At 40.2% G+C, this 17500-nt stretch overlaps 2 protein-coding genes across 2 annotated transcripts in view; both read right to left on the bottom strand.

Annotated features, from left to right (window-relative positions):
* Nucleotides 1–12779, bottom strand: part of snrkb (SNF related kinase b) — a 26689-nt gene extending 13910 nt beyond the window's left edge. Inside the window, exons 1-2 of the mRNA XM_027135742.2 lie at nt 12505–12779; nt 269–930 (exon numbers count right to left, since the gene is read on the bottom strand). Of these exons, the coding sequence (XP_026991543.2) occupies nt 269–857 (589 nt within the window). The 5' untranslated portion in view covers nt 858–930; nt 12505–12779. The remainder of the gene's footprint in view (nt 1–268; nt 931–12504) is intronic.
* Nucleotides 6972–12020, bottom strand: LOC125139240 (multiple epidermal growth factor-like domains protein 11). Its single transcript, XM_047802518.1, has 2 exons — nt 8102–12020; nt 6972–8005 (listed from the first exon to the last, which is right to left on the bottom strand). Exons 1-2 carry the CDS (start codon nt 11116–11118, stop codon nt 7966–7968), a joined length of 3057 nt encoding a protein of 1018 aa, XP_047658474.1. The 5' UTR covers nt 11119–12020; the 3' UTR covers nt 6972–7965.
* Nucleotides 12780–17500: the final 4721 nt, after the last annotated feature.

Genomic DNA, 17500 nt, shown 5'->3' with positions numbered 1-17500 from the left:
AACACAAACCCACACACTTCCCCTCACACACCCCCACTTACAGACACCAACATCAGTGCTCCTTTTGTCATCTCACAATCCTGCAAAGTCGATTACTTTTATTTTAGATACTAGTTTAGCTTGTTTCTTTTTCTCTTATAAGTATAAATGAGCTAAAAGGGGCTAAAAGTTGGAGTACAGATCAACTCTGGGCAAGAGAAACAGCTTCCATATTGAACCACTATACAATCTTATGTACAGACATACACACGCATGCATACACACTCACCCACAGCAGGGGCATCGTACTCTTCTCCCAGCAGTATCTCCGGAGCTGAGTAGGCCAGTGAGCCACAGCTGGTGACGAGCATGGTTCCGGGCTGGAAGTGGTTGCTGAAGCCAAAATCGGTGAGTTTGACGGTCCCTTGCTGGCGGAAGAACACGACGTTCTCGGGCTTCAGGTCTCGGTGCACTACGTGCAGTCGATGGCAGTACGCGATGGCTCGTACGATCTGAGCGAAGTGCACTTTGGCGGTGCGCTCGGCGACTCCACCTTCATGCCGCAGGATGTAGTCGTAGAGGTCTCCGCCGTCACCCAGCTCCAGGATGAGGTAGAGTTTGGTGTGTGTGTCAATCACCTCGTAGAGACGTACCACATTGGGGTGCTGTACCAGCTTCATGCAGCGCACTTCCTGCAGCAGGTGACCCATGGCCATGCTGTCCAGCTTGGTCTTATCGATGATTTTTACAGCCACCAGCTGCCCGGTGAAAACGTGGCGTGCAAGTTTCACAACAGCAAAGTGGCCTTTCCCTAGTGTACGATCCAACTCGTAGAGACCGGCGATTTTGCCCTCGGAGCCGCTCTTTGTGGCGGCCATCTCGAATCGGAGGTGCGGCGCGGTGTGCAGTTACGGGGCGATGGAAGCGAATGCAGTTCTAGTGAGACATCACCTAGTGAAGATAACAGTGGTAAATACGACAGTCAGGAAGATATTACAACAATACTATAAACATAACACTTATTATTAATAACTCAATATTTATTCCAAGTAATCAACAAATCTGGTATTTAAAGCCAGCATTTAAAAGCAGCACTAAAGCAATGAAGGCTTACGATTATGGCACATGATCCAGTTCGAATCTAATCAGAACCACTGACGCAAAGCCATTTGGCTAATATTACTGAGAGACGCTATTGAAGAAATCTCCTTTGGCACTGCGTTGGCTCTTCTTTCTCACTCTTCTGTAACACTGTATATGGACAGTTTAGTTTATAGGTCGTGATGTTTAGGAGATAATCTGGAGACTACAGACTCGTTCTGTTTATATGTTGTTGACAATCAGCTGCTGCATGATGCAGGAGTTTATACATGTACACTGGACAAATAAAGTGTTACCGGTTTCCAAGTGGAATCACATCAAATCACATTGAGTTATGTTTAAACAGATCTGAGTCTGTGTGTGTGTGTGTCTATGTGCAAGTGTGTGTGCGTTTGTGTGTGTGTGCGCGTGTCTGTGTGCGTGTGTGTGTACAGGTATGTGTGTGTGTGCGTGTGTGTCTATGTGCAAGTGCGTGTGCATTTGTGTGCGTTTGTATGTGTGCGTGTCTGTGTCTGTCTGTGTGTGTGTGCGTGTGTCTGTGTGTGTGTGCGTGCATGTCTGTGTGTGTGTTTGTGTGTGCGTGCGTGCGTGTATTTATGTGTGTGCGTGTGTGTGTGCGTGTGTGTGTAGGCTCTGTAGAGTTCTCTATTGTATACTATGGTCTTATTGCCTTAATAATCCAGCTTTCACTGTAAACTTTTCTTTTTCTTTCTTTCTTTCTTTCTTTTTTCCTCCCTCCCTCCTTCCTGTTTTCTTTTGTATTAGACAAAAATCGAATGTGCTGTTAAATAATTTTCCTTTCTTCCTTTCTTTCGTTCATTCATTCATACTTTCGTTCATTTGTTATTCCATACTCCCTTCCTGTTTTACTATGAATTCGACAAAAGATCTTTCTTTCTTTCTTTTTCTTTCTTTCTCTCTCTCTCTCTTTCTTTCATACTCCGTTCCTCCCTTCCTCTTTTACTCTGTATTCGACAAAAAAATCTTTCTTTCTGTCTGTCTAGGAACAGGAACACATATCAGTGAATTAAGAAATGCTTTATTTCTATTTCATTTGCTAGAAATCACAAAGCTCTGAATATTGATTACTTAAGTACTCGGAAGATATCTTTGTTTTAGAACTGATACTAGCACTCTATCTAATTCCTTTATCTGCAGGCTTAACGGTTTTACCGTCCGAGTGCATTTGCCTTTCACCGCACATCCATAGTCCCATTGTGTGTGTTATTAATGTTAATAGCAGCAAGTTAAGTAGTCCTTAAATACCTACGTTTAGTGTTAGTAGGTCACTGCCTCCACTATGGGTGTGTTTAAAATTAGGAGCAAAATATTTCGAGAGGTTTCTAATGGTCCATTGTTCCTGTGCAGACTTTTTTCCTGTGACGTCGTGAGCTGTGTTAATGTCAATATTTTAATTTGAGGTGTTAATATCTTAACGGGTAGCGGATGAATATGGCGTGCCGTTTGAGACACGGCCGTCTTTTGCTGATGCAAAGTATACGCTCTATTGTCTGAAGTTAAGCTGTGCTTTTTGATTTGCATTGTGTTGTTTATCAATGTGTTTAAATGTCAGACGAATCTTCATGTTGTGTTCGCTGCTTAGCAACGTTTTGTCCTCTTGCCACTAGGCTGCTTGTCTGGACGACGTAACAATGGTAAGTAAAGTGTACGTTAACGTATACTGTGTACGTTATGCGTTCTATTTTTGATCTCAGTGCCTAAAAAGTGTGTGTGTGTGTGTGTGTGTGTGTGTGTGTGTGTGCTCACAGGTGGGGAATGAGACATTAACATTATTGTTCTGCTTTAGATTTACATCTTAGTCACTGTGTGAAACTGAAATACACCCTGTATGAGGTGCAGGGGCATAAAAGGGTAAGTTAGGAAATCAAGTCTTATGACAGAACTATGTATGAATGTATGTATGAATAACATATCTCTTATCTGTGTGTGTGTGTGTGTGTGCTCGTGTGTGTGTGTGTGTGTGTGTGTGTGTGTGTGTGTGCTTGTGTGTATGTGTGTGTGTGCATGTGTGTGCATGTGCACGTGTGTGTTGGGTGTTGGTATTCAAACAGGCCTGAATGTGTTGCACGTGAAAGCATGTGCGTGCTATTCTTTGTGAGTGTGTGTGTGTGTTAAACTGGTTTTGTGAGGTTCTACTCTTTAGATTTCCTTCCTCTGTTAAAATGCCTTTAATAACTTATATTAAATGAAGAAGGAATCAGCAGACATGTGACACAGAGCTCAGGCATGCAAACATGAGGCACAGCAACAAACCTTCATTCCTTCTAGTGGCCCGTCACTGAAGTATGTGGGTGGAAAAGTGAGAGGTGTGACTCAAAGTCTTCCAACAAGTGCTACATTAGTACAGACACGCGAAAGTATGTTAGTGTGTGTGTGTGTATGTGTGTGTGTGTGTGTGTGTGAGTTTTTGGTTGTGTTGTGTTCATTGTGTTTATGTGTATGTGTGTGTCTGTAAGTGAGTGCGTGTGTTCGTGTTCACATGTATGTGTGTGTTTGGTGTGTGTATGTTGTGTATTTGTGTGTGTGTGTGTGTGTGTGTGTGTTTTTTTGGTTGTGTTGTGTTCGTTGTGTTTATGTGTATGTGTGTGTCTGTAAGTGAGTGCGTGTGTTCGTGTTCACATGTATGTGTGTGTTTGCTGTGTGTATGTTGTGTATTTGTGTGAGTGGGTAAGTGAGTGTGTTTTCTGGTTGTGTTGTGTTTATGTTGTGTTTACTTTTTATCCGTGTGTGGTTGTGTGTGTGTGTGTGTGTGCTGTCTGTTAATGTGCGTGTGTGTGTGTTCATGTGTGTGTGTGTGTTCATGTGTGTGTGCGTGTTCATGTGTGTGTGTGTCACTCTTTCACTCTTTAATTGTAACTGTATTTTAATAATATTTACATACACAAAAGTGAAAATCAGCATTTGAATGTTGAAAGTCCCACATTGTACTGTAACCAGTTACACAACCGATAAACACACATCGTTTAAAGTGCACAAAATAAAAGTGAACAAAGTTTAGAATTAAAGTGAACAAAATAAAATAAAATAAAATATCATAAAAGTGATATTACATGTAAGTAATTCCACATAAAAGTGTCGAGTCAAATAGAGTAATATGATATAAACATGGTATAAAAGATGGAAGTTACAAACATAACCAATTGGGATTTGATGTCAGCTGTCAGCATGAGGCTCAGACAATAAACCAAACTATAACATGTGAAATACAGAGTCTGAGATATTCAGAGTAACAGGACAGGGAAGATTAAAAAAAAAAGGAAAAGAAAGGAAAGGAACAGAGATGTGGTGTGTTTCTGTGCATACAGTATTGGTGACGGAGTCATATGACAAGAGCGCAAACCAGATGGTGCAGATCAATATGTGTAACAAGATATCATAATTAGTGTGTGTGTGTGTGTGTGTGTGTGTGTGTGTGTGTGTGGTAATGGAGGGTGCGGAATAGTTAATGAGTTGTATCCAGGATAGAGAGTGACTGATGCCATGTTGGAGTGATGTACTTGATCTCTACTGGGACCACACACACACACACACACACACACACACACACACACACACACACACGCGCGCACGCGTGCGCACGCACACACACACAGACACACACAGACACAAACACACATACACAAACGCGGACACACACAGACACAGACACACACACAGACACACACACACACAGACACACACACACAGACATAGACACAGAAACACACAAAGACACACACAGACACATGCACACAGACACACATTCTTGCCTGCACAGACAGGCTTCCTTCTTGCCTGCATAGATGTGTATGCATGTGAACATGTGTGTGTCTTTTTGTGCGCATGTGTGTGTGTGAGCATGGGTGTGTGTGCGTGTGTGGGGTGTGTGTGCGTGTGTGTCCGGAGGAAGGATAAGGCTTTCCCTTCTAGTGTCTGACAGTCAGACTATTTCCTACTTAGAGCTTGCACTGCATCCTACTGATAACACACATACATGCACACACACACATGCACACACACACACACACACACACACACACACACATGGAGCATGCACAGAATATCCCACAAAGTAACCCACAAATACATGCCTCCTCAACCTATTCTGAGGTTCTCCCTCATGAGCTCAGTGCTACACAGCACATTACAAGCAGAATACAACATGGCCGCTCTGCAGCGGCTACTTTACACACACACACACACACACACACACACACACACACACACACACACACACACACACACACACACAAATAATGCATTGCACAACGCTGTGCAAGTGGTTGTATATACATATAACCCACAAAGATGTGTATGCACACTATAACCACAATAACGCAAATACACACAAATAAAAAAAGGACACACAACCTGATGGGGGACTCGGTGTGACAAGTAGCATCAGGGGAAAAGTGTGAGATGATGACTCATTCTGTCTTACTCACAGAGAGAGAGAGAGAGAGAGAGAGAGAGAGAGAGACAGAGAGGGGGGGATTAGAGTAAAGAGGAGAGGAAAGGAGTGGGGTTTCCTCTGTAGGTATGATCTCATCGTCAGTGTTCCCATCATGAAGTATTGATGATGTTGAGGTCAGTGTGGTGATGGGGGAGATAACAGCAGTGTGCATAGTACATTAACACACACACACACACACACACAAACACACCAAACCTTTTCCACTTCCAAAGAGTTTATGAGTTTACTGTGTAAACAGATAGAAAGACTGGTTGATAAATGAAATAAACTGCCACGGTTCGACATCATCGTGGTACGATCGTGGCTTGGAGTGAGTTTCTCTGTTCACGTTGCACGTTAAAGATGTTCTGTATTTACTTTTGTTCTGTTTCACTTTCCACAAAACATGTTTGTAATAATAATAATAATAATAATAATAATAACAACAACAACAACAACAATAACAATAACAACAACAAAATAATAATAATAATAATAATAATAATAATAATAATAATAATAATAATAATAATAATAGCACAAAGCAGTTTTATTCATTTAAAATGATGACCGGAACTCTGGGCTGTTTTGCTCAGTTTATCCGACGGCGAATGAGAAGTATGTGAGTTCACCATAAAATATATGATCCAGCTGTTGCATAATAAAGTAAGGATTGTTTCCTGAAAGCACGTATCTGGGCGAGAAAATGCTGAGTGTGAGCCACAAAACTACTGGTCTTTCTTTCAATAAACAAATAAAAGTGTCCTAAAAAAATAAATGAGCATATATGCAAATTTATTCTGTCTACAAAGAGATAATATGTTCAGTAAAAAACATCTGGTTAAACTGGAGCGGAAAAAAAAAACACAATTTACAAACTAACTCTATCGTCAGCAAACCTTCAAATCGATAGAACCGCGATTTACACATAAAATAGCTTGCCGTAGTGCTTACACTAGGTGTGGCTGCTGGAAACATCTGGAATCTGGAGTATGTTTAGATTACACCAGAAACCACCTGCTCGCTTTACAGCAGGAAACGAGAGCACCAAAATGGCAGTCATGTTAGCCATGTGAGATGTGGGGCCTGTGGGGCCTCGACTTGACTCGAGTCAGACTTGAGTCGCAAATTTAAGACTTGAGACTTGCTTGACAAATATTAAAAAAAGACTCGACCTTGACTTTGACTTGACATTCATGACTTGAGACTTGACTCGGACTTGAGTTAAATGACTCGGAGATGGGGGACTCGACTTGACTCGAGTCGCAAATTTGAGACTTGCTTGACAAATATTAAAAAAAAGACTCGACTTGACGTTCATGACTTGAGACTTGACTCGGACTTGAGTTAAATGACTCAGAGATGGGTGACTCGAGTCAGACTTGAGTCGCAAATTTGAGACACCTCTACATGTTACACAGAACATCGACTATCCAGGTGTCTCAAATATTTATTTCTATGCATAATTTATTTGTCCAAAGTTTATTTTTCTATTTCCCCTTCTTCGTGATTCGTTATTTATACATACTGAATATTTCTGTTTAGAGAAAACTCATCACAAACTTTTTCTTTTTCAGTAGGTTTATAAGATTAAACTGAAAACTAGGTACATGGCCGACCTCGGAAGAGGTGTCCTACTTCTTATTCCCTAACAACCTAAGTGCATTTTGGGCATTTTGTCCCACCTAGGTTAAATCACTTGGTTGCTAACGGTAAGCAGTGCATTGCGGACTTTTAAGAGCATCCTAGTCTGTATATCGGTATCTAAATCGATGCATTCAGAATCCTGTCAACAACGTTTCTGTTATTCACTTCCTTTTTTCTTCTCGCTCTCGCTGTGATATTTTAGTCTCTCAGCATCTCGAGTGCTGTGTGATGAAATTGCAGTGAGAGCTCTTCTCACGCACACGCACACACACACACACACACACACACACACACACTGCAGCATGCTGCTCTCAGCATCTCAAAGGGATGTGTGTCAGGACGTTGTGTCCATACTGCACAACCTCTCTCTCTCACACACACACACACACACACACACACACACACACACACACACACACACACACACACACACACACACACTCCCTGACTGATGCTGTTAGAAACACACACACAGAGCTGCTGAGTGTGGGAAATGGCGCTCAGATGCAGCAACAGCATACAATGCTACGTCTGTCTCTCTCTCTTTCAAGTCTTCAGCCTACAACTTAACAACTATTTCTAAAGATACTACTTTCAGCCATCTCTACTGTTCTTACAGCCATCCCTACTTCAATTTTTATAACCATCCCTTCCACTGTAAAGTCAACAGTTACTACAGCTTTCAGTACAACCTTCCCTACAGTCATCCCTACTGTCACTACACATACTACATATGTGCATGTGTGTGTAAACACATATAAATCCAACCATGCATACAACCATCTCTACCGCTGCGACTGACTCAAAGCATCACTACAACTATACCTACAGACATCACTACATCCATCACTACAGCTATCAGTACAACTATACCTACATACATCACTACAACTATACCTACAGACGTCACTACAACTATACCTACAGACATCACTACATCCATCACTACAGCTATCAGTACAACTATACCTACATACATCACTACAACTATACCTACAGACGTCACTACAACTATACCTACAGACATCACTACATCCATTACTACAGCTATCAGTACAACTATACCTACAGACATCACTACATCCATTACTACAGCTATCAGTACAACTATACCTACATACATCACTACAACTATACCTACAGACGTCACTACAACTATACCTACAGACGTCACTACAACTATACCTACATACATCACTACAACTATACCTACATACGTCACTACAACTATACCTACAGACGTCACTACAACTATACCTACAGACGTCACTACAACTATACCTACAGACGTCACTACAACTATACCTACAGACGTCACTACAACTATTCCTACAGACGTCACTACAACTATACTTACAGACGTCACTACAACTATACCTACAGACATCACTACAACTATACCTACAGATGTCACTACAACTATACCTACAGACGTCACTACAACTATACCTACAGACATCACTACAACTATTCCTACAGACGTCACTACAACTATACTTACAGACGTCACTACAACTATACCTACATACATCACTACAACTATACCTACAGACGTCACTACAACTATTCCTACAGACGTCACTACAACTATACTTACAGACGTCACTACAACTATACCTACAGACATCACTACAACTATACCTACAGATGTCACTACAACTATACCTAAAGACGTCACTACAACTATACCTACAGACGTCACTACAACTATACCTACAGACGTCACTACAACTATACCTACAGACATCACTACAACTATACCTACATACGTCACTACAACTATACCTAAAGACATCACTACAACTATACCTACAGACGTCACTACAACTATACCTACAGACGTCAATATAACTATACCTACAGACGTCACTACAACTATACCTACAGACGTCACTACAACTATACCTACAGACGTCACTACAACTATACCTACAGACGTCACTACAACTATACCTACAGACATCACTACAACTATTCCTACAGACGTCACTACAACTATACTTACAGACGTCACTACAACTATACCTACAGACATCACTACAACTATACCTACAGATGTCACTACAACTATACCTACAGACGTCACTACAACTATACTTACAGACGTCACTACAACTATACCTAAAGACGTCACTACAACTATACCTACAGACGTCACTACAACTATACCTACAGACATCACTACAACTATACCTACAGATGTCACTACAACTATACCTAAAGACGTCACTACAACTATACCTACAGACGTCACTACAACTATACCTACAGACATCACTACAACTATACCTACATACGTCACTACAACTATACCTAAAGACGTCACTACAACTATACCTACAGACGTCAATATAACTATACCTACAGACGTCACTACAACTATACCTACAGACGTCACTACAACTATACCTACAGACGTCACTACAACTATACCTACAGACGTCACTACAACTATACCTACAGACATCACTACAACTATACCTACAGACATCACTACAACTATACCTACAGACATCACTACAACTATACCTACAGACGTTACTACATCCATCACTACAGCTGTCACTACAACCATCACTACAGCTGTCACTACAACTATCACTACAGCTGTCACTACAACTATAACTACAGCTGTCACTACAACCATCACTACAGCTGTCACTACAATCAATATTACAGATGTCACTACAAGCGTCACTACAGACGTCACTACAACCATCACTAAAGACGTCACTACAAGCATCACTACAGCTGTCACTACAACCAATATTACAGACGTCACTACAACCATCACTACAGACGTCACTACAGCTTTCACTACAAGCATCACTACAACTGTCACTAAAACCATCACTACAGCCGTAACTACAAGCATCACTACAGACGTCACTACGACCATCACTACCGATGTCACTACAATCATCACTACAACCATCACTACAGCTGTCACTACAACCATCACTACAGCTGTCACTACAACTATCACTACAGCTGTCACTACAATCAATATTACAGATGTCACTACAAGCGTCACTACAGACGTCACTACAACCATCACTAAAGACGTCACTACAAGCATCACTACAGCTGTCACTACAACCAATATTACAGACGTCACTACAACCATCACTACAGACGTCACTACATCCATCACTACAGCTTTCACTACAAGCATCACTACAACTGTCACTACAACCATCACTACAGCCGTAACTACAAGCATCACTACAGACGTCACTACAACCATCACTACCGATGTCACTACAATCATCACTACAACCATCACTACAGCTGTCACTACAACCATCACTACAGCTGTCACTACAACCATCACTACAGATGTCACTACAACCATCACTACCGATGTCACTACGACCATCACTACAGACATCACTACATCTATCACTACAGCTTTCACTACAAGCATCACTACAACTGTCACTACAACCATCACTACAGCCGTAACTACAAGCATCACTACAGACGTCACTACGACCATCACTACCGATGTCACTACAATCATCACTACAACCATCACTACAGCTGTCACTACAACCATCACTACAGCTGTCACTACAACCATCACTACAGCTGTCACTACAACCATCACTACAGCTGTCACTACAACCATCACTACAGACGTCACTACAACCATCACTACAGATGTCACTACGACCATCACTACCGATGTCACTACAAGCATCACTACAGCTGTCACTACAACCATCACTACAGCTGTCACTACAACCATCACTACAGCTGTCACTACAACCATCACTACCGATGTCACTACGACCATCACTACCGATGTCACTACAAGCATCACTACCGATGTCACTACAAGCATCACTACAGCTGTCACTACAACCATCACTAACTACAGTTGTGCCTACCCACACACCCCCACAAGTCTTCCCTAAAACTGTGCCTACAGCCATCCCTTCATATTCTGGATTAGCAGAGATTATGTGAGGAGCACGAACAAGATAGCTTCGAACCCAAACGAAACACAGTAGTAGTGATCAGTTTTGAATTATAGATGTTGTGGAAGTCAGTAAAAGTGAGTTTCACACTGAAGGCATTAATTTAATCCTTGGACATTAGTGTAAACTAACCCTTCTAATGATGCACAAACAACTATAGTGTTTCATTAACAGATTACTTGACACATTCACCGACATAGGTACATAAATTTTTATTTTATACTGTAAGGTGATAATTCTAAGAGATCTATGAGGTAAGACTATATAATTACATGAATAAAACAGTTTACAAGTTTCACTGTAGGATTTCACTATTTTGATTTGAAACGTGCAATAGGTGAGATTTTGGCCATGGGTCTAGCTGTTAAATGGCAGAGTTGCACGTTGTCTGAAGGATTTATGATTTCTTTACTCATTGATCCTGTCCTCATTTCACCCCAAAGCTCTGGCCCTAAAACTTGCGTGCTAGACCAGACTTTCACTAGACTTGCATGCTAACCATTAGCAAGGACCGTCATGACGTCACATTTAAGTGCATAGTTAACTGCTTGAAAGCCAAGTTGCAGCAAACGTTTCCCCATAATAATTTCTCGGGATGTTTAGGGGTGTTAGGGGCGTGACTATAAAATGATTGACAAAAGGCTGATTCAAAAACAAACAAACATCTCAGCACAGATGAAAAGATTTTTCCCAGCTATACACTACAAGTGTTCTGAGACAAAACCCTACAATAATTTATATTCTACATAATTTCCACATACAGTAGTAATAAGAAATGAGAGATTTGAAAATGAGACACACACACACACACACACACACACACACACACAAACACACACACACACACACACATACACATACAGTATACACACACATATACACACACACACATATATACACACACATACACATGTATACACATACACACATATACACATACACATACATATATACACACACATATATACACACATACACACATTCACACACATACACACACATGCACATACACACACACATATGCAAACATACACACACATATACATACACACATATATACGTACACACAAACATATACACAAACACAAACACACACACACACACACACACACACACACATACATACATACATACATACATACACTTTCTCACAACAGCACAGCACTGAGTGTCCAAACTGCGCACATCCACATTGGACAGGACAGAGCAGAGACTCAAAGCAGCTACACGGCCATATTGAACACAATATTCACGTGTTTTACACGCAGAATAACAGAATAACGGATTTATAAACACAACCCGAGAGTGTGTGTGCGCGCGCGCGCCTGTTTAATAACTTACCTCAGCGACACTAATGCTGTTTATCTGTTTATCTCTTCATCCGCCTCCTTCTCTTCTGTCCAAAAGGTTCTTTAACCGACCGATGTATCCGTTCTCCTTATGCTGGCCAACGAATCCGCCGAGACTCTCTCGGTCCGGCTGCAGCAGAATGAGAGAGATGTTGACTGAGATGTTGTTGAGCTCGTCACTGTCTCTGCAGTGCTCGAGCGCTCACCTCGGGCTCGAGCGCACAAGCGCGCCTGCTCTTACGTCAATGCATTCCAGCTCAGCCGCGCGAGCGCTCCTCAACAGTATGAGAAGCCAAAAGAGTCAGAAATGTCTAGACGCCCAAAAAAATCCGTCACATAATAATAAACAGGGCCAAAAGTACGTGCTTGTTGTACACCCCCATTCCATATATAGCTCTCATTTGCTGTTGTAATAATCTTGTCTACTAGATTGTGTAGCATTGCTGCATTGCTATATGGAACTGCTACATTCAGCAGCATGAGCATTAGTGAGGTCAGGAACTAACCAACAAGGAAGGCCGCCTTCCTTCCTTCCTTCCTTCCTTCCTTCCTTCTTTACATCCATCAATCCATGCATTTTCACTAGCATAAATCCTACGTAGAGTTGGGCCTATCCTAGGGGACATGGGGCACAAGGCAGGAGACACCTTGGACATTACAATGAGTTCCAGTTCACCACAAAGGTGATTAGTGGGGTTGAGGTCAGAGTTCTATGCAGGACACTCAAATCCTTCTACACCCCCCTTGGTGTAGAAGAACCATTGAATTTGCTCTGTGCACAGGTTTGGACCTCTTAGTTCTAATTATAATGCTATGTCATGCAAAGACATACCATACGGGTGTGATGGTCAGGTGTTCGTATACTTTTGGTCCTATATGTTGGCTACATGTTTCAGTCACATGTTGATCTACGTCAACAAATATGTGCTCTCCTGATATTTCATTCTCAATCCCTGATCAGCAAGAAACATAAATTCATTACATCATTATGGGTAGTAAATATTAGCTAATAAGCTCAAGCCCTTTATCTTTGTCTAAGTTGCAGTGAATTAAGAGCCCATGTTGTGAACACTGGGTATGAGACAGGACTATACTTTGGATGGGATGCTAGTCTATTACAGGGCTCCATGCACACACATAAACACCAATGATTCACAACTAGGAGAATTTGTCTTCTACCATTTGGCATGGTTTTGGGAGGTTGAAAGAAACCTGTAAACCCAGAGGAAACCTACATAGAAACAGGGAGAACATGCACACAAACTAACCCAAACTAATTTGGTAAACTGCTAAAGCTAGAAGCTTGGCATGTTTACTGCCATGATCAATTTCCCAGTAGCTAACATAGCTAAAGGCAGTGTGACAAGGAGGAACCGCTGGATTGCACTGCTTCTTTAGGGAAGTCGCTTATCCATATAGATAAAAATTAGTCTTCTTAATGAGTCATAGGCAGTCTGTTCTCTATTCATTCCTCAAAATGGTGGTGTGATGTCACATAAAACCCAAGGACATGCTTTATTTCCTCATTGCGAGGCCCATGGTACCCTAGCCAACTTATAAAAAACAAAAATGTTTTACATTAAATATTAATGATAAGGTTATATTTGCTCACGTTGTATTACACTAAGAATATGCTGGTAAATCAATATTCAGGAAATATTTTGATATATTTCTCATATTGCAAAACAATTGTTGTATTTTAACCACACTTATTGACCTTGTGATTTGTATCTTAAAACTTTATTAGCATCGGTGATGAAGAAGCTTGAAGCAATTCTAGTATTTCAATCATATGACATGAATCATATTATAATTATATATCAGGAATTTTAAACAGAGATTATATAGTTTAATTTCATGTTTTATGTTTACATGCATGTCATGTTGGCCCTATTGGCTTTTCATATGTAATTTCTGTGCATTCTTTAAATAATTCAATAAGAAAACAGAAGAAGGATAATTGCTGTGCTCTGGCAAAGTAAAACCCATCTGAATTCTGGCACACATCCAATAATCATGGGAGAAAAAAACACCAGAACAAAATTTTTTAGGAGGTAGTTTCTAATCTTGCCCTTGCTGTAAGCATGCCCTTATCCAGAGTGACTTGTGAGCAATTGAGGGTTAAAGGCCTTGCTCAGGGGCCCAGCAGTGTCAGCTTGGTTGATGTGGGAATCAAACTTACAACATTTCGATTAGTAGCCCAGCACCTTAATCCCTAGTCTACCACATCCCTAGCCCATGTAATAAAGATTACATGATGTGAATGTGGAGTTCTGGTGAACAAGCACTTTAGTAGATAAGCCTAAGTCAGTCCATTCTCCCTCAGTTTATTATAATAGAAATTGAAATTTAATTTTAAAAAATTACAAATAAAGAAACCACATTATACACCAGATTACAGTAAATAAAAGACAAGGCAAAGCAAGACAAGAGGGTTAAAGGGACGATGAGGGCAGGATTTTTTTTGTAGTAGTAGTTATGTAGTAATAATGAATACAATAATTGTAACATCATACATTTGAAAAGAGAATCAATAGACATGAGTCTTTTTAATTCATCATATCACACTAAGGTAAAGAGTATACTGTTATGGTGCATGAAAACCTGGACAATTGCTAGCACGATTATTGTTTACACATGTGGTAACATCAAGAGCTTTAAAATGATTTCAAATCATTTCGAAATGTAATGGGGAATCAGAGTATTCTAATGTGGGACAAAAGTCATGGGCACTGAATCAACATTGCTCTGAGGAGGAAGTCAAAGCAGCTACGGGCTGAAACAGAGGACATTCTGAACATACCACATCGTGGTACATGATCACAATTCAGAACACATACTCCTTCTAAATGGAAAGACAGATTGAGAGAAGCTGTGTGCCTTCCTTGCTTTTTCTTTTGTTTCTCAACCTACGTGACTCAAGCAAGCAGACATGCACTTACACACCTACACCCCAAATCAATTTCAGCCTGAAAACCAGTCACAATCACAATCAGTCTGTTTGTTGTCGATTCATGAAGCGAGTACAGCTCATCTGGCGAGTGTGACACTTTTCATGGAAATACTTATGAGGACATATAAAATTTCAGTCTGGCTTATTCATGTGGTTTATGACACAGTAGGTCTTATTGTAGCCTACAAGCACAAACACAAGCTTCACAGTGCAGCTGAACTCTTTATGTATTGTTATACAGACATCTTAGTTGACCAGAATCACTTTTGTCAGCATACAGTTTGTAATTTCATCCATTATTGCAGAAAAGTAATGTGAAATTAAAATATGTGTGAGTTTTATTCACTTCCCGTTCAGTAGCCGAAGAAGTAAAAGTCTTTTAATAGCACGCTATAAAAATGCTCCACTTCGAATAAACCTTCTGTTTCCAATTCTTAGTTAAGTAACTGAGTACTATCAACAAAATGTACTTAAAGTGTCAGACTATAAGCGTAATAAGATAAGATAAAATATACCTTTATTTGTCCCACAATGTGGAAATTTCACTGTTACAGCAGCCAAGAATAATAAAATGCAAATATATAAAAAGAATGGAGACATAATATAATATACAGTATGTACAAAACAAAATGTATAAAAAAAGATGTATATTGCACATAAGTAATATTGCACGTTTTTCAAAATTTCTGTTATTGCACATGTTTAAAATACTTTGCAGAGGTGGGAGTAAGTCACACATGTGCAAGTCACAAGTAAGTCTAAAGTCATGAATGTGAAGTCAAAGTCAAGTCAAGCAAGTCTCAAGTCTCAAATTTGCGACTTAAGTCTGACTCGAGTCAAGTCGAGTCCCCCATCTCTGAGTCATTTAACTCAATACCGAGTCAAGTCTCAAGTCATGAATGTCAAGTCAAAGTCAAGTCGAGTCTTTTTTTAATATTTGTCAAGCAAGTCAAAGTCAAGTCGAGTCTTTTTTTAATATTTGTCAAGCAAGTCTCAAATTTGCGACTTAAGTCTGACTCGAGTCAAGTCATAAGACTCGAGTCCCCCATCTCTGATACTTTGTTACTTTGTCATTGTTATTATTACAGTTAAAATGGTAATAACAGTGTGTATTATGGTGACTGGTTCACTGTGAGCAGCTTTGATTGTAAAGTCTTATAGCAGCAGGGAGAAAAGAGCATCTGTATCGCTTCAGACACTTAGGATGTAACAGTCTGTCACTGAAGGAGCTGCTCAAAGCTGAAACCGTTTCATACAGGGGGTGAGAGTCGTTCTGCAGTAATGATGACAGTTTTGCTACCATCCTCCTTTCTCCTACCTCCTGTACAGTGTCCAGAGGAATACCCAGGACTGATTAGTTTGTCCTGTCTTTTCCTTTCTGCAGTAGAGATTGCACTCACTGTGCAGTACAATTCTCCCTGTCAGTGTTTACGATTCTAGTATGATGTATTTGGATTAATATCACTGTTGCATTCATGTGTACGATGGATTAAACTGCTGGAGATGTACAAGGATAAGCTCATTTGTACTGCTTTATATATTACTGTGTAGTTTCATCTAAAGCAATGCTTTATATTTTATTTATCTATTTCTAAATATCTCTATCTCAAAGTATCTGTAGCTTTTCCTGAGATAGGAAAAAAAACAACCCTTCAACCCTTGCAGCGTTATGAAAATGCATTGTCCAGCTTCTGTAGTTTATTTACACAGAAAAGATTTCTCAACATTTAAAACCAGTATATTTGGAGATACACAGTTTAGAAGACGAAGCGTGTGAACATTTGTAATCTAACCAGTAATTAGTAACTAAATCTTTCGCACAGATGTGAACTGTAGTGGAGTAAAAAGTATAAGGTTTGCCTCTGTGATATAGTGGAATAAAAGTATAAAATTACATAAAACGTCTTATTCACATGTTGAATCTGTAGTTAAAGATGGTTAGACTTGATTACATTCCATTACTGGTTATATTAGACTATTAGACATATATCATCATGACAATCAGGTTTGTGTCACAATCGAATGAAATTGAAGT

The sequence above is a fragment of the Tachysurus fulvidraco genome, chromosome 17 (genome assembly GCF_022655615.1).
Source record: "Tachysurus fulvidraco isolate hzauxx_2018 chromosome 17, HZAU_PFXX_2.0, whole genome shotgun sequence".
Lineage (NCBI taxonomy): Eukaryota > Metazoa > Chordata > Actinopteri > Siluriformes > Bagridae > Tachysurus > Tachysurus fulvidraco.
Note: the sequence above shows the minus strand (reverse complement) of the source record. Positions and strands in the feature narration are given on the sequence as shown.

Coding starts and splice junctions, on each gene's coding strand:
- LOC125139240 (XM_047802518.1), bottom strand. CDS start 11,118: ATGGCTGTAGGCACAGTTTTAGGGAAGACTTGTGGGGGTGTGTGGGTA. Junction 8,006..8,101: donor GGATGTAGTGATGTCTGTAG/GTATAGTTGTAG, acceptor TGATGTCTGTAG/GTATAGTTGTAGTGATGCTT.